The sequence below is a fragment of the Oryx dammah genome, unplaced genomic scaffold, assembly GCF_014754425.2.
Source record: "Oryx dammah isolate SB20612 unplaced genomic scaffold, SCBI_Odam_1.1 HiC_scaffold_10, whole genome shotgun sequence".
In the NCBI taxonomy this organism is placed as follows: domain Eukaryota; kingdom Metazoa; phylum Chordata; class Mammalia; order Artiodactyla; family Bovidae; genus Oryx; species Oryx dammah.
Window position 1 is genome coordinate 64,562,139 of NW_024070194.1, and position 18,007 is coordinate 64,580,145.

The following is an 18,007-nucleotide window of genomic DNA, read 5'->3' on the forward strand; positions in this document are numbered from 1 at the left end:
ACATTTAAAATCAAGAGGAAATGAAATTATATGTGTGAAGTGAAAATTGATTTCAAGGTAGCGAAACTGTGAATAAAGAATTCTGGGTGGGGATCAGCTAATTTTATATTTTTGAATAAAATACAGGATGATAACTAGAGAAAAACAGAGCATCAAGGGATATCAACATAGTCTCTCCTGTGCAGCCACTTGTCTCCGTTTTTAATACCCAAAGCAATGCCTGGGGTAGGGGAGCCACAAGCCAGTTGTCACTAAAGAACATTCAACCCACTCTAGAAAATGCCCTCTTTAAAATTGATTCAGCAGAATCTTTATTCAAAAAACTTCATTAACCGCAGACCAAAATAATACCGAATACATAAGTAGCTTTAAAATTTTCTCTCACATTGACTTCACATTTTTTTCCTATTTCCCTGAATTATGTTTGATATTTGAGATGTTTCGCATCCAGTCTCTTCTCTGTAGGATGTGTGATTCCAATTCTGTACTGTTCCTTAAAACTTTTTGACTTTGAAATTGAAATCAGAAAGCAATACTGACATGTATATGTCACTTTTAGAAAAATAAGTATTCAGTAAGTGTTATTCAATTAATTACATTTCCAAAACTGAGAGGGGGCCAAGTATGACTGGAATTTTGCACAAAGGACCTTATTCTCAGAAATTTCAACTTATATCCCACAAATATGTATTCTTTTATTCCCACTGGATAATATATGCAATTTCTTCACGAGTTCCACTTAATTTCCTCCTTTACACTATACTGCATTGCTTAATTTGCCCTCACAGTCACCATGGAGCTGATGTAGCTTCCTTCACAAAGTGTCATCTCAATTAAAATCATATTCTACAACAAGCCAGCTTCAGTTACCTAATTCAGACAACCCCTCCCCATCAACTCACAATGTCGGCATTTATCACATAATTATAATAGTGTGAGTTCCTGGCTATCACTCCATCTTGACTGCAAATCCCTGGAGAGAGACCATGTCCCATTCATCCTTGTTTCCCAACACCTAACACAGGAACCGTCACTCAGTAATGCTTGGGAAGGTTTCTGACAGACTGGGAAGAAAGTACTTGTCAGCATTTCTGAGAACAAGGGAGATGGGTGTGTCTGGCTCCTGAAGATCGGCAGCTAGGATTCTGGAGAAGTCCTCCTGTTCTCTGCATTTTCCGCCTCACTCCAGAGAACCAGAAATGTCAAGACGATGAGGAAGCTCAAAGACACATTACAGGAGTTAGGGGGAAAAATTCTGCTCCGTTTTCCAGTATGAAAATTGCTGATGCCTAGAAAGGGTTTATAAAGAATCTCATTGTCTTAATCTCTTGTCCCTTGTACAAGAATGCTGTACAGGATTTTCTTCATTATATTGCCAAATCAACAGGGATTTAAAATGACACCTTCTATCTAGTTCTGCAAAGGGATCCTTGTCTAGGTGAATGAGTTCTGTATATCAAAATGAAATGCCATGGTAACCAGTAAAAATACCTTCCACTGAATTAATCTGCAGTAGATTAATTTTTCTGTCTTACAGTTTTTTTGCTTTAGGCTTTTTACCTATTTTATCCCAATATCCTTTCACACAATGCAGTAGAATATGTGTAATAAATGACAGAAAATAATATGTTTGAAATATTGGTTCAAAGCTGGTCCATACACAATTAAGTCTCAGTTGTGATGAGTTATATTCCACAAGCAGTTAAAGGCACACTAGTATTGGGAAGCTATCATTCATGCATTTTACCCTCTTAGCTTATTTTTCTACTCATGAAATAAATGGAAAAGGGATTTAACTTCTGAGATCATTTAAAATTATAATTTTTAAAGGAGATAAAGGCAAGGGCCATTGTGAAAACAACTGAGCTCATTTAAATGAAAGTTCTTTGACAAAAGTTCAATGTTTCTCTAGGGTTTTAAAAAAGGAAGAAGAAAAGAAGGGGAAAAAGTAAAAGTGGTCATAAGTCTGTGAATTTAACACCCCGCTCTCAATTCCAGGAGAATTTCACATCTTGTTAGATAATGCTCACTTTCAAGCCTCCTACTCCAGCAGAGTTCTAGGTAAATCAATGCATCAGCTTCCAGACCTTCCATAAAGCATGTGCGTTACCAGAAACAGGAAGTCTGGACACAGCACGGTCAGAAGGAAGGTAGTACAATTGTTCAAACACTTATTTTAAAAAATTAAACAGATAATTCAGTCACATGCCTGTAATTGACATTCCAATGTCTCTTACAACATACTAGATGCTTATAATTCCTTGGCAAGAGTTGAAAGAATGTTCTATGTTCTCACTCACTGGCCTAAGACGACTTTCCAGCTCCCTGTTTTCTTCTCCCAGCATAAAGGGAGTTTAAAAATAAATAGATAAAGGGATAACAATAAAAGAAAGAAGTTCAAACTAAAAAGCCAAATAGATCATAAATATGTTTCAGCTGGTAATAACTAGATGGGTAAATAAGAGAGGATGAGATTAAACCTCAAAGGTTAATGCCTCTCCCCAAGCCCCAGGAGGAGGCAGTATTTCATGGATGATGAAAGACTCATCAAACGTTTGATTAGTTGATGTGATTAGCTACAAAATCAGTTCTCAGTATTTGAATATATATAAAACAAACAATAATTCTTTCATTGAAAACAAGCAGCAGGGTAAAAGAAACTCATGTAACATTTGACATTTTTAAGGATACATGTTCTATGAAGTAATGAAGTCATACTAAAACAGTGCAAAACTGTGTCATTTGGGTGGGCAGATTGAAGAGCAGACACAGATCACATGGGAGGAAATAAATCTATAGCTTCTCTAACTTAAAAACTTTGGAACACAATTATAAAAATCATATAAAATTAAAGAACTAAACAAGCATATAAACAAATTTTCATGAAGCATTTTCTATGTTATCCAGATAACTTATACTGGATACATGTTTTCCAGAAAAATGCTTGAAGAACTTCCTTACCTTTTGGCACATTCAGCTGGAGTTCTGGCAATAAAGGCTATCATCAATTTGCAGCGTAGTAAAATGTTTGCATGGATGTGATGAACAATAAAATTATTAGAATAATTTAAATGCCTGATTTCTTCATCAGCCTAAGTGCTTTTGTGATTATGATGCATACATGTGAAGGAAGGCACAGTGGCCCGCAAATGAAAGGGCTTCTATTAAGCATACGCTAACTCAACACTACTCTACATCTGAGCATAAATGAAGATAAAACACTGTACATTATGATTCAATTAAAAACCTGCAAGATACGTTACCTGCCGCCTCGAGCACTGAAAGGCACTACATGGATTCCCAGAGGCCCTCCATCGTTGGGGACTTGTACGAGCTTTACCATATCACTGTGAGACAATGATGAATGAGGGAGCATGAACAGGTACTGTCACAAACCAAAACCAAACCAAACCAAACACAAAACTCAACAGCACAGACACACAGTAAACAACAAAAGAGGACAAAACAGAAATTCCAAGGGGCACACACGCATATACAGTCACATTCTGGAATAGAAGCATGGTGATGAAAGCACATTCAACACTACATACCTGCACGCTAGTCTGATGGCATGGGAGGGGAGCAATCATCAGAAATAACTACATTAAAAATCACCCAGGATATTGCTCTTCTGTATACTCCAAGTCCACATTTTGTAATCAGATCTCTAGACTTGCACTGAAAGCTTCCCATTCTAATATCTAATCAAGGATTACGAAGACTAATGGGCTAACGATGTTTCCATTGCACAGCTCTTTATAATTTACAAAGTGCTCCTGCGCAGGTCACCTCATTGATCCTTCCAATAGTCCAGTAAGGGCACAGCTCTGCCCCTGTAGGTAGCCATCCAGATAGGATGCCACCACCCTTACTCCTAACACCCTACCTGCTGTAAGCTCACTGCTCATGCCGGTGACACAACCCCAGTGGACACCCATGAAAAATCGAACAATTGCCTTAAGAGTGTTTGTAATTGAACTCTAAAGTCTTTACACTATTTATATAAAGTTACATGACTTCATTTGCAGATGTCTACTACATAACTACAGTACTTTAATATGAATATCATAAGCCCAAATTTACTGCAAATTGGTGTAACCTGGAGAATGTAAATTTTCTAAACCATTTCAATGAGATTTCACTTTCTTTGTTGGTATTTCTGTAGGTATGAGCACGGCACAGAAATCTAAACAGTACTGATCCAATGATCAATATTTGGAAATACTATTTCAACTAGATATTAGGTATCTAGTTTAAGGAAACCTGGACAAACATAAGTAACTACCAATGGACTTGATCAGGATCCCAGGACAGTTCTTATGCACTGGAAAATGCCAATACTTCAACTGTACACCTTAAATAAAAACCTGAGGTAATCCTATGTACTATAAGTGCCCTGGTTATATAATATAAAGACTAAAGAAAATTAAAGATAGGAATATCAAACAAATCAAAATTGAAAATATGTATATAGATTTAATCATATACACTACTTAGGACATTAGTTAATATCTTAATTAGCTAAATCAAAATTTTGTCATATTGCAAAATATTTACTAAAGTACTACTATTTACATGGATATTTAATTTTTTAATGTTTTCATAGAATGTCCTAAAATGCTATTTCAGATATCATTAATAGCATTTGAACATTTATTTAATGTCTGTTTGTCAACTAAGGATAGTATGGTATTTTTAATACATTTATTTATTTCATAGTCTTTCTCAAAAGAACTACAACAGTACAAATATTTCTTAAATGTAATTACTTAGAGAGCACTGGGTGCTGAATATCCAAATATAATCTGATTTGGGAGCCTGATTAATTTCACTGAGAAAATTCTTATAACCCTTTCTTGGAAAACCAAGAAAAGACAAAATTAAGAGTATAATTATTAATATCTCCACCCCAACTTTTACCCAAAGTCAAAGAAAAAATTTAGAATGACTGCTCTAAGGTAACTCAGACAAAGTCTTAAAAACATCTTCCATTCAAACCTGACGTTATTTAAGGTAATTGCAAAGTTGTGACAATATATGAAAGCTTTTCTTTGACCTTTTATACTTAAAATCATGTTCAAGGTCCCTAACCTCTTATAAGGTCCCCATCAAATATCTTGAGAGATTCTATTTCTTCAAGCCAATAAAAACATATACTAAAGTGACTAATGCTTACCAGATCCAACTAGTTTTTCAAGTATGTCTACAATATCTTTGTTAACTTGGCAAAGTTGAAAAACAAACAAAACATTGACATACAAAAGCAAACTGAAAGCAGTGACAATACTGTGAGCATGACAAACATTTTCAATCAAACACTGCTTTAGACTACCATTTAATAGCATTTGCCGAGGCATGGAACCCAGCAGGTCCATGTGAATTTCCATGCTAGAGCTCTTACATTATACCATTAACTCAGTAGATGAAAGATGCTCTTTGGAAAACAAACCAGTGCAAAGCGTGTTTTAAATAAGCACAGACATTCCGCATGCCATACGCTTTCAGAATACTTGCTGCCATCAGTGAAGCTACAACTCAGTTGAAACTGTCAGTAACTTACTCCAGAGAGAAGTTGGGGATGTTCTCCACACCGGTGTCAGCGTGGCCCACAGGTTCCACGCGACTGCTGTCTTCCTCTGCGACATCCTCATCCTAAATGGAGAGAAGCACACCCTGGGTCAGGTTTATTCTTAGAAAGTGCATGAGAAGAAACTGGTAAAACTGGAGTCTAACAGGCATTATGATCACATTAACTACATCTCTCGTCTAGTGAGGATGACCTTTAATGATAACATGGGTTTGAACATGAGAAAAGTTGTATTTTAAAGCAGTAAGTCTCCCGAGTTAGTATATCCCAGGGGGTAAACAAGATGCCTCTGCAGTAAGGAAAGAAAACATTAGGACTTATACCTATGTTAAGTTCCTATTGTTTTTACTTCACCTTTTGGTACATTTAATATGTAAATATCAAACCGAAGATGGCGGCGGCGAAGGACATGTGCTCACCTTCTCCTGCAAGAATACCAAAATTGTAACTAGCTACTGGACAGCCAACAACAACCACTGTAACTAGCAACCAACAACCATACAGAACAATGTTGGAACCCACCAAAAAGAGATACCCCACAATCAAGGGCAAAGGAGAAGCTGCAACAAGATGGTAAGAGGGACCCAATCACATTTAAACTCAAACCTCATACCTGCCAGAGACGGTTGGAGGGCACAAACAGAACCTGTGTGCACCAAGACCAAGGGAAGGAGCAGTGACTCCCACAAGAGGCTGTGGCAGACCTGCCTTTGAGTGTTTGAGGGTCTCCTGCAGAGGCATGAGTCAGCAGTGGCCTGCCACAGAGAAAGGCTCTAGCAACAGCAGTCCTGGGAGTCCCAGCATTCAGTCATCTTGAAGGAGGTGCCTATTAGCTACACAAGAGAGCCACCAGGCGGGCGAGTCACAAGCTGGAGAACAGCTATACCAAAGAAGTTCTCATACTGCTGGGAAAGTGCTAAACCTCACAACCGACTTCTCTCACATCTGTACGTGACTACTGGGAAAACCGTACCTTTGACTATATGGACCTTTGTCAGCAAACTGATTGTCTCTGCTTTTTAATACACTGTCTAGGTTTGTCATAGCTTTTTTTCCCAAGGAGCAAGCGTCTTTTAATTTTATGGCTGAAGTCACTGTCCTCAGTGATTTTGGTGCCCAAGAAAAGAAACTCTGTCACTGTTTCCATTTTTTCCTCATCTATTTGTCATGAAGTGATGGGACTAGATCCCGTGATCTTTGTCTTTTGAATGTTGAATTTTAAGCCAGCTTTTCCACTCTCCTCTTTCACCTTCATCAAGAGGCTCTTTAGTTCCTCTTCACTTTCTGCCATTCATGTGGTATCATCTGCAAATCTGTTGCTGCTGCTGCTGCTGCTAAGTCAGTTCAGTCGTGTCCAACTCTGTGCAATCCCATAGATGGCAGCCCACCAGGCTCCCCCGTCCCTGGGATTCTCCAGGCCTTCTCCAATGTGTGAAAATGAAAAATGAAAGGGAAATCGCTCAGTTGTGTCCAACTCTTAGCGACCCCATGGACTGCAGCCTACCAGGCTTCTCCATCCATGGGATTTTCCAGGCAACAGTACTGGAGTGGGGTGCCATTGCCTTCTCCGTCTGCAAATCTGAGGTTATTGATATTATATATTGTGTGTCCCTGATGGTTCAACAGGTAAGGAATCTGCTTGCAATGCAGGAGACACAGATTTGATCTCTGGGTCAGGAAGATCCTCTGGAGGAGGAAATGGCAATGCACTCCAGTATTCTTGCCTGAAAAATTCCATGGACAGAGAAGCCTGGCAGGCTACAGTCCAAAGGGTCGCAAAGAGCTGGACATGACTGAGCGACTAAGCATACATTCATGCATGCATACTACTGCTCTGAATATATTGCTACAATGTTATAATATACAAATAAATGTACGTTATACTGGGGACGAACACTTAACATTTTAGTAATCCAAACAGTTGAGACCATTATAAATCTTAAAGATTAGCAAAATTTTCTGTCCAATTGTCACTTCCCTAGTTCCTATTAACATAGGTTGTCAAAATGAACATGAAGTTAGTACAATCCTAGACTTAAACACTTCATCCTGTGAAATGTCACATAAGGTTATCCTAAGCCTACTGACTGATCATTTAGAGGTAAAGGCAGTAAGATCTTAGCCATGAAGAACGACTTCTGTTTACTTCTGTTACAAAGGACCAGGTGCACGAAAAGGGACAAAGAGTAAGCTAACCAACTCCCAGCATTGCACTCTTCCTTTCAGAAAGGCAGAGTGTTAGTTTAAAAAAAAAAAAAAATTATATTTCAACATGTTGTAGAAATTGAATAAATATGCCAGTGCTTCAAAAAGTACATGTGGAATAAATGTGATGGTTCATAAAAGTAAATGAAATGTCACCCAAGAATATACCTCTCTTTGTCATCCTGTCCACTGTCTTTTCACTAAGCAGTTCACTAACAGTGATGTTGGCTTTGCAGGATCATCTGAATAAGGATAAACATGTCTGATGACATCAATGGTTTTATTATCTAAATTAGAATACTTAGAAAAGACTCAGAATCTCCAAACACAGTGGCTCACGTGGGCTTCACTTTGGCTCCACAGTGTCTTACACCCAGCAGGTAGTATGCAAGTATTTGCTAATGAAAACAAAATCACCCTCAGGAATCTCTGGGGTAACATGCTTCCAAATACAACTCTATAAAATTTATTTAATTTACATCTTGGAGGTTTATGTGTATAATTTTCATACCCATAATTTGTTAGGTTTACCTTTTTCTACTATATGAACATGACAACAGTGAGCTTATATATGAACTTATTAAACCACCTAATGAAAGTCTACCATTACAGAAAAATTGTATATTTTTAACTCATAGTATAAATGTATAAGCCATTTACAGAGACATCAGTGAACAAAATGATAAGCAATGGCTCTAAGTTCAAGACAGAGCATCAAATGATATTTCAAGTCACTAAGGCAATATGAAGGCAAGGTAGTTGGTAATGCCCAATTTCCTCTGAGAATCCAGCAAAATAAGAAGCTGGATGTGCCGAGTTCTTCTATGAGTTTAGATAGACTCCATGCATCCTCAATGGTGGAGCACTACGTGAAGCCAAGCTACTTGAAGATTGATGATCCTGTGCTTTGAGGGGCTCTGCTATGTCCTTCTTAGTCATTTATCTCTTTGAAGCACCATTCAGTTCAGTTCAGTCGCTCAGTCGCATCTGACTCTTTGCGACCCCATGAATCACAGCACGCCAGGCCTCCCTGTCCATCACCATCTCCCGGAGTTCACTCAGACTCACGTCCATCGAGTCTGTGATGCCATCCAGCCATCTCATCCTCTGTCGTCCCCTTCTCCTCCTGCCCCCAATCCCTCCCAGCATCAGAGTCTTTCCAATGAGTCAACTCTTCTCATGAGGTGGCCAAAGTACTGGAGCTTCAGCTTTAGCACCATTACATACTACATTTCAAAGGTGAACCAGCAGTTTGAACCTGCCTAAGAGTCACACTCACAATGTAAACAACAAACTCCAAAATTAAGCGTTTCCATTGGGAGTTGGGATAGAGAGGGGAGAAACACAGTAGTATATAAATCAGGTGGAAAACATACAAATAGTTTATGGGTTACAGACATTTAGTTTCAGGATTCATTAATAATTTAAGCACTGCTGAAACACCACCATGATATACAACTGGCAGAAACACCTATGCGACACTGGGAAATAGCCACATAAATGAAATGCCCCAAACTACAGTGATGAAACAGCAACTAATAATTGACACATTCACTGTTCCCACAGTGGCCATTATCAGGGCCCCAAGAGCATGGAGAATATTATTTCATGTCGCTGCATATGGTGTTCAGTTATTTTGCAAAACTCACTAGCCTGAGGCTGGGCTGCAATTGCTGTGGGAACTACAATTTCTGAATGTGTACATATCAACTCCTATACTGCTTTATTTTGTTGTTTTGTACTTTTAAGAGCTGCAACTGAACACAGTCACTTTTAGCAGGAGTTATCACTGAATTCCATTGTAACCATAGTAAATGAAGCTCAGTTATGAAATACGCCAAATCAAGATGGAAGGCCTAGAGTATTACTTTAAACTATGCAGTGTGAAGAAAATTTTTCAGGTGAGTCAATGTACTTTTTGTCCTATCCCGTCTATTTTACAGTAGAGAATAGTGGTTAAGAGCTCAGTTTCAAAAATTAAACAGACCTGGATGTGAAAAGTGAGTGTGCCATCTGCCAACTTTACATCCTTAAACAAGTTATATACCATTTCTGTATTTCTATGCCTTCTTCTGTTAACTAGGAACAATAAAACCATCTAATTCTTCTTAGGATTACTGAGAGGAATAAGTAAGATAAACCCACGTCACAAATCATAACACAGTATCTGACACATGGTAATGGACAATAAATGTTAGCTGTTATTGAAATGAGAAACAGTGAATACGTGACATATAAAACATACCTCAGTAATTGTTTTAGGGAAATGTTATACAACTATAAGACATTTTAAGAGTATATATTCACCCTTTCATACTTTATGCCTTGCAGTAAAATTTAATATTAAATATATTACCCACTCAATTAAATACAGAATGTATCATATACATTTTAGAAAGTTGCATAAAACCCATAATTTCTTGCACTTTGCTGTATACAGAGTACTTTCATCATAAAAGGGTTTCAGAATGAGAAAACATATCAAAAATTATAAACAACTAAATGCTGCGTTGTTGTGGTTGTTCACTCACTAAGTCGTGCTCGACTCTTTGTCACCCCGTGGACCATTAGCACGCCAGGCTCCTCTGCCCTCTACTATCTCCTGGAGTTTGCTCAAATTTTTGTCCATTGAGTCAGTGATGTTCTCTAACCATCTCATCCTCTGCTGCCCCATTCTCCTGTTGCCTTCAATCTTTCCCAGCATCGGGCTCTTTTCTAATGACTTGGCTCTTCACATCAGGTGGCCAAAGTATTAGAGCTTCAGCTTCAACAACAGTCCTTCCAATGAAGATTCTACAATCCAATAAATGGCAGGAAAAAGAAAACACCATGCGTTGCTAGTTGGGGAAATTTTCAGAGAGGAGACAGATGTGAAGACCTGTGACGGGGCTATGATTTCATCCTGCCTGAAAGCTCTAAGTTAGCCTGCCACATAGCTTCATGGGTGTCACAGAGGACACCTTGGTTCAGAGACAAAGGTCAGTTCATTACAGCAGTGGCATCAGCCAGAGCATCATCCATTTGTGTACTGATTCCTAAGCTAAAATTCTCAAAGGTGATATGAAGAGGGCCTGGGGACACTGGTCTACACAGGAGAAACTGAGCCCAGGGAACTGGAACCCTTTACACAAACCGTCTGCATGCCTGCTCACTGCTTTGGAGGGAGACACCATGTCTGTCTTCCAAGGTTGTTTGCTGTACACACATCGTTGAAAGAAGAGTGCAGCACAAATGCCTTCATTCTCAAGATGTACAGAAATGCAAAAGAACCATGGAAAATTATCTCCCAATAACAGAATTTAATCTGAGCATTGCCAAGTGGTAGCATCTGTAGGCCCCTGCAGGAGGGCAAGGCAACCCACTCCAGTACTCTTGCCTGGAGAATTCTATGGACAGAGGAGCCTGGCGGGCTATAGTCCATGGGGTTGCAAAGAGTCGGACGCGACTGAAGCGACTGAGTACACACACACAGCGTTTGTATGATCGCTAGCAAACTAAAACTGGGAACAGGATTAACACACGCTCTATGATAAGAATGTCTTTTGAACAGTAAAACATTAAATTCTACTACATGAAATAGTTAAACCATCTGTATCAAGGGAAAAACATATTTTTCAGCATAGAATAATATGCCCAACCAAACAAAAACAAAAATCAAGTATGAAAAAAAAATCAAGTATAAAAAAATATATAAAAATCAAATATTAAAAAAAAGCAAGTATTAAAAAAAAAACAATCAGACAAGCAAAGTCTTTACTTCCCCTGGTCCCTTTCCTATCAATTTATTTTTGGATGTCTTCCAGTAAAACCCAGAAAACTCAATGAGACAATGGATAGAACCCAAGGTAAGTCCAGAATATGGTGACAGTCCAGAGAAGATTACAGCAGCAGCACACAGAGGTCTGGGAAGTCCGTCTCCATGAGAAAAATCATAATAATAATTACTCTGATATTTTTTAATATTTGGGAGATATTTTCAGAGACCTGATAGAGAATGACGGGGCGGGACACAGATTAAAGATATAGACAGAGAAAACAAACCAAATTGTCAAAATGCCAATGCAATTAGCTCCAAGAATAGCGAAGGAAAATGTGTAGGAAAGGAAATGTAATCAGAGAAGCCACTCGGCTAAGCCGTGAGCAGTTCTCACATCGCTATATAACGTGACACCGGGTATTGATTCCACTTGGAATTTTCATGTAACAAGACCTAGAGGAGGGGTATCGGGAAGGTAAAAGTGGCATTAAAGGGAAAACCCATCTTCCATAATGACAAAGCAAAAGATGTCAATAGCTTGTAACCACAAAACAACAACATAAATATTTTATTCAGAAACATGGAAGTAAATACCAGAACCAACCAACGTCTGCATAGATTGGGAGTTGCTGCCTCTAGGGACAGGGGCTGGGGGAACACAGAGAGTGCTAGTTTTTTCATTAAATGCCTTTGAGTATGCTGTATTTAATTTTAATTTAAATCTGGCACCAGGTTTACTTCAAATAATGAAAGATAGGAAACCCAACGTGCCAGGAAGGCAGTATTGTGGTCGTGTCCCTGGCAGGTGCCTTCCTGGAAGATGCCCACGACCTTCTCCTGTGGGTCCCCCGGATGACAGTTCAGTTGCACAGGAAGACACTTATAGAGGCTGGATGCAGAGTGCTACCCTGGCTCCGGAGACTCCTGCCTCAGAGAAGCCAGTATGCCTCATGACATCACCAAAGGGACAGCTACTTGTAAGATATTTACAGTTTTTCCAGTCGAGATACAATTTACCAATCAGAATAATTTAATTACCATACAAAGATTGTTCACAGAAACCTTTATCAGGTTTCCAGGAAAAGGGAACAAAACAAAACCAAAAACCTCACGAAAGTTTATACTCTTGTGCAGAGGGGGAAATAGTTTTTGTTAACCCTTTATCTGTGATATAATACTGATCTAAGCAATGTTTTTAAGATGGAAGAGTCAAGTAGTAAAAGGAGAGGGAAATAAATGAAATTAGGCTAAATCTGTAATTATCTTTTTAATTTTAAAAATTATCTAGTTGTATTTTTTCCTTCTTCGGCACTAAATATTTTCTCTATATTCACAGATTTTTGTTAATGACATCATTAACAAAAGTGGATACCATTGCAAAATAGGACAGAATTGGTAGTTAGAACACTTAAAATCTGAATCCTGCTTCCATCATTCATACAAGAGGATAAACTTTGTAATCGGTTTGTTTACAAAACAAGGAAAATTGTCTGTTTTATGGAACACAATAAAAATTTACCCAGAAAGCAATCACCTGCATCTCTGCATTCATACTCTTGAGTTCTGAGGATATAAATATTTTGAATAGCTATTACTTTAAAGAAAAGCCTACAATTTCAAGAAATAATTTACATACTATCTAAATGTTTTTAAAAAACTTAAGTTATACCTGCTTACTTAAATTTCCAGCATACCAATCTGATTTTTATGTTTAGGAAGAAGAAAGGAAAAGAAAGTTCTGATGATATCTTGCTAAACAAATTTATAATATTCTTCCTCAAATGTTCTTATTATTTTTCATGAAAAATAATGTAACCAGTTCAATTACACTGCTACACAAATGCTCAACTAAATGATCTTTTTCACCTTTTTGGAGTTTTGGAATTCCAAAATTTTCCAAACTTAATGAGAGATACATTAACTCTTAGTGAGCCATAGCTTCCAGAGAAAGTATTTACTTGAATGTTGACAGTATGAATTAAACCACTTTGGGGGATCACATTTGGTGGAAAATAAATTCTGAGGGGAATCTGTTTCCAAGTCCCCTGAGTATCACAAATTGGATTCCAGAAGGCTTTTGTGTTAAGGTTGCCACAATTTGATTAATTAGCCTAATCCCCAGGGAAAAATAATTTTCCATCATATGTGGAAAACAATTGAAAACATTTGAGTGGGCCGGGCCCCCCCCCCAGATTTCACTGTTGAAATGATAAACCTATAAGCAAATTTCTAAAGAAAGAAAATCAGGAAATGTGTAATATAATTTTATTTAAAGATCATTGTACTCTACTAGAGTAAAAGCACTTAAAAAAAAAAGAATTAGAAAAGACAGTACTAGATACAAAGCAAGACTTTTAAAAATAAAACTGTCTTCTTATAGACGGAAAATAATAGCTCTTATACCTCTAAAGGCAGTGCAGTTCATCTTAATATAAACTTGCTCCACAGAACTCCAGAGTTCAATGTCAAATAACTTTGGATTAAATGAAGAATAATTCAGTACCTGTGATGCTGAATATTATATGTGAGTTGCCCATCCTCAAAAGGATGCCTAACACTCATCTCAAATTAATACTGATCAAATGGAATGGCAAACACAGTCCTGAACATAGTCCATGAAATTTCCACTTCCCACAAAAATGAAACATTTCCTGTCTTGAAACATACACAACATGACTCCACACAACCCAAGGCAAGAAAAGAGTCTTTTAGAAGAAGAACAGATGGTACTGATTTATGAAGCTATCTAACCACAGAGAACAACAAATAGTATGTATCTTTGCACCTGTTACATGCACAGTGGAATCCTGAAATTAAGTTTCAAAATCTAAGCTTGCTTCTTATAGATTATTAGAGTTACTCGGGGTGGAGGAATCCTATCAGGCATACTTAGTCTGATATTCAGTCATATGCAGGAATCTTCCTCCACAATTCCTGTGCTCCAAGACACACAAAAGAAGCCTTACTAAGTATCACTGGGTTCAGTAACTAACTCCAGTATCCCACTTGCCTGACTCCTAACATATTTATCCCAAGACTTGACCACTATCACCACTTCAACAATATGGAAGTCATTTCTTTTGCAGGAAGTAGTTCTCACTGCTCAGATTCAGGGTGACAGTATACAGCCTTGACATACTCCTTTTCCTATTTGCAACCAGTCTGTTGTTCCATGCTATTCTAACTAACATTTAATCCTTACAGAGGTGACATTTTAAAATGCTTTATCTTCAGGGTGAAATAAGTGTAATACATGAGTAAATAAATATCTAGATTTACATTTATAAAACAATTTATAACTATTTTCTCTCAAAAAATCAATTTCTCCTTGGCTTAAAAATGATTTCAAAATTAATCATCAATTTGTTAATGTAAAAAGTTGTTGTTGTTTGTTCGGTTGCTCAGTCGTGTTAGACTCTTTGTGACCCCATGGACTGTAGCACACCAGGCTTTCCTTCCCTTCAATAACTGCTGGAGTTTGCTCAAACTCATGTCCATTGAGTTGATGATGCCATCCAACCATCCCTTCTCCTGCCATCCAACCATCCCTTCTCCTCCTGCCATCAATCTTTCCAGCATCAGGTCTTTTCCATTCATCATCAATCTTTCCATTCATTAAAAGACTCTTTAGTTTAAATAAACTTTTACTTAAATCAGTAAGAAAGAAAAAGTCTAAACAAATATTTCTTGCTACACCTAAGGACAAATCACTTCTTCGAAAGGCAAGGCACTTATGAATTTTAAATTTTAATTAACAAAAAGTGATAATTGCTAGTATATACTAAGGACTTCTGATATGCCAATTACTAAAGAACACACTTCTCTAGTCCTCAATACAACCTCAATTTAATCAACAATACAACCCTTAAATATATTTCAGTAAACAAAACAGATGGGATCTTTTTTGTGAATTAAGTTTCTGCTAGTCTTTTTTCAATTATAACTGAGCAATGTAACCATGTGATAAGTTCACAAATCCTTGAGCACAACATAACTTGGATAACAGAGATGTGTTGCTGACATGCAAAGTATTCTTTAATAAAGTTTACTGAATGCTCTACTTGAAATTATAACTAGACATGTAATGGATCCACCCAGTACATTAATTCAAATTAAAGAAATACAACATTCTCCATGTCATGAGCTTGTTGGAATAGATTCATGGCTATCACTACATGCAAAGCACCCTACCTATTAAAGCAAAGTTTTTAGGAAAAAGAGAGAGAACTAATTTTATGAAACATCTATAACACACAACAAACTGCCTATACAATCTTTCATTTAATCCTCACAACAAGGCAGAAATCTTATTATGGAGAAATTAGGCCTACAAAAGATTGCAGATTTCTCTGCAGCAGCAGCCCTGTGATTTTGAGAATGGTCTTATGGCCTGTGGTTCTTTGGTTTCACTCTTTATAACCCAGAGAAGAGGAACCAAGCACAATTCAGTACTGGATGTGACCCTTGCCAACTAGTAAATCAGGGCCAGGGTCTGTGAGAAAATATGATAATAATCATGTTGTAACAAATATTCAACTCTGAACATATAATAACTGTACTTTCATATAGAGTGAGAATTACCGTTAAAATACTTTTGTTGATGAATTTTCATTTTAGGCTGTTATGTCAGTAGCTCAGTTATGGCCAACTCCCTCTGACCCCATGAACTGCAGCATGCCAGGCTTCTCTGTTCACTATCTCCTGGAGTTTGTTCAGACACATGTCCATTGAGTCAATGTTGCCGTCCAACCATCTCATCGTTTTAGGAGAAATGTGTAAATAACGCTGTCCTAGGTGGTGCAGCGCTAAAGAACCTGCCTGCTGATACAGGAGATCGAGGTTCAATCCCCGGGTCGGGAAGATCCCCTGGAGAAGGAAAAGGAACCCACTCCAGTATTCTTGCCTGGAGAATCCCATGGACAGAGGAGCCTGGTAGGCTTAGACAGTCCATGGGCTCACAAACACTCAGGCACGACTGAGCAAACCGCACACACCTTCATAGAAACAATGAACATAAGGAAATCTTACCAGCTATTACATCTGGATGGCAGTGATTTTTACTGTGTCTTTATAACTTTAAGTATTTTTACAATGAGCATAAAATCTTTTAGAAATAAAAGGTATTTTTATTTTTTTAATGTTACAAAACTTTCATAAATTGCATTTTATTATGTGATATCACTACTTTATAACTCCTTTGAAATGTGACTCTACAAAGAATTAAGGATCTAGAAAGAAAATTAGAACATTATATGTAAGTAATAAGATGGAACTGCACACTGACACTGAATGTATGTATATCATACTGAATCAGTTCCAGCAGAGAGTTGTTGTTTTCTTACTCATTTTGGTGTAGTATCTGAATGGTAGAAAAGTTTAAAAAAGGAAGATCGGTAAGATGCCATATCAAATAAATTAGAAGAAATTTCAATTTAAAAAAAATCAAAAAAAAGAGTAAAGAGTAGAGAAGAGTCCCTACAAGGCAAGTTCATCACTGAGCTCTGTGGTCCATAAAAACCTCACATTGCTTCCAACGGGGACTAACATATGTTTATGTAACCCTTTTTCCTTGATGATAAATACATATTTCACCATTATTAATCCTGAAGGGCTTATTAAAAATTTTTTGTAGTCCTCAAAGTTCCACACCTCATTATTTTAAATTGTTAAGAAACAAGTAAAGAACAACACATGGGTCCCATAACAAAATCCACTCATGTAAACATCTATTAGAGTTTGTACTGTTTTATTACTTTCCAATGAAGTCTTTTAATTCACATATGAAACACAGTCATTAACTTACTTGAAATGGCTTAGAGAAAGTAGCTTTCCAAAACAAAAAATTCCTCAATTTCCTAGTTAAAGTCAGTGATGCAAAAGCTAGTTGGTAGCTTTCCTGGGGATCAAGAGATCGTATTCTCAAACAAAACAAAACCTATTATATGTTTAAAACAAGGTACATGGCAATGATGACTAGTCTGAATGCTCAATTTTAGATCATGATTCAAAAGTTTATAATAAATGCAGAGGTTAACATTAATAAAGCTAATTAGCTGTGCATTGTTGCATTGCCCTAATGCTTGGAATGTGATTCAGATACCAAACAAAAATTAAGATGTTAAACAAAAACGTTAATTTAAACTAATAAACATGTTACAGTTGTTTTGGAACCTTAGTGAAAGTAAAAGTCACTCAGTCGTCTCCGACTTTTTGCAACCCCATGGACTCTACAGTCCATGGAATTCTCTAGGCCAGAATATTGGGGTGGGTAGCCTTCCCTTCTCCAGGGGATCTTCTCAACCCAGGAATCAAAATGGGATCTCCTGCATTGCAGGCGGATTCTTTACCAGCTGAGCTACCAGCTGAGCACATTAGCCTTGTGGTTAAAAATGGAATCTCCATGCAAAATGGTTTTGACAAATGATGTCACTTCTCTGACTTAGTTGACTCATTTTATA

The 18,007-nt window shown here is 37.5% G+C and overlaps 1 protein-coding gene across 18 annotated transcripts in view; it reads right to left on the reverse strand.

Annotated features, from left to right (window-relative positions):
* The window catches only part of PARD3 (par-3 family cell polarity regulator), a 574,463-nt gene that overhangs the window by 255,527 nt on the left and 300,929 nt on the right, over nt 1-18,007 (reverse strand). For all 18 annotated transcript variants that reach the window (XM_040248382.1, XM_040248390.1, XM_040248385.1 and 15 more), the window contains exons 6-7: nt 5,561-5,652; nt 3,264-3,347 (exon numbers count right to left, since the gene is read on the reverse strand). In XM_040248382.1, the coding sequence (XP_040104316.1) occupies nt 3,264-3,347; nt 5,561-5,652 (176 nt within the window). The remainder of the gene's footprint in view (nt 1-3,263; nt 3,348-5,560; nt 5,653-18,007) is intronic.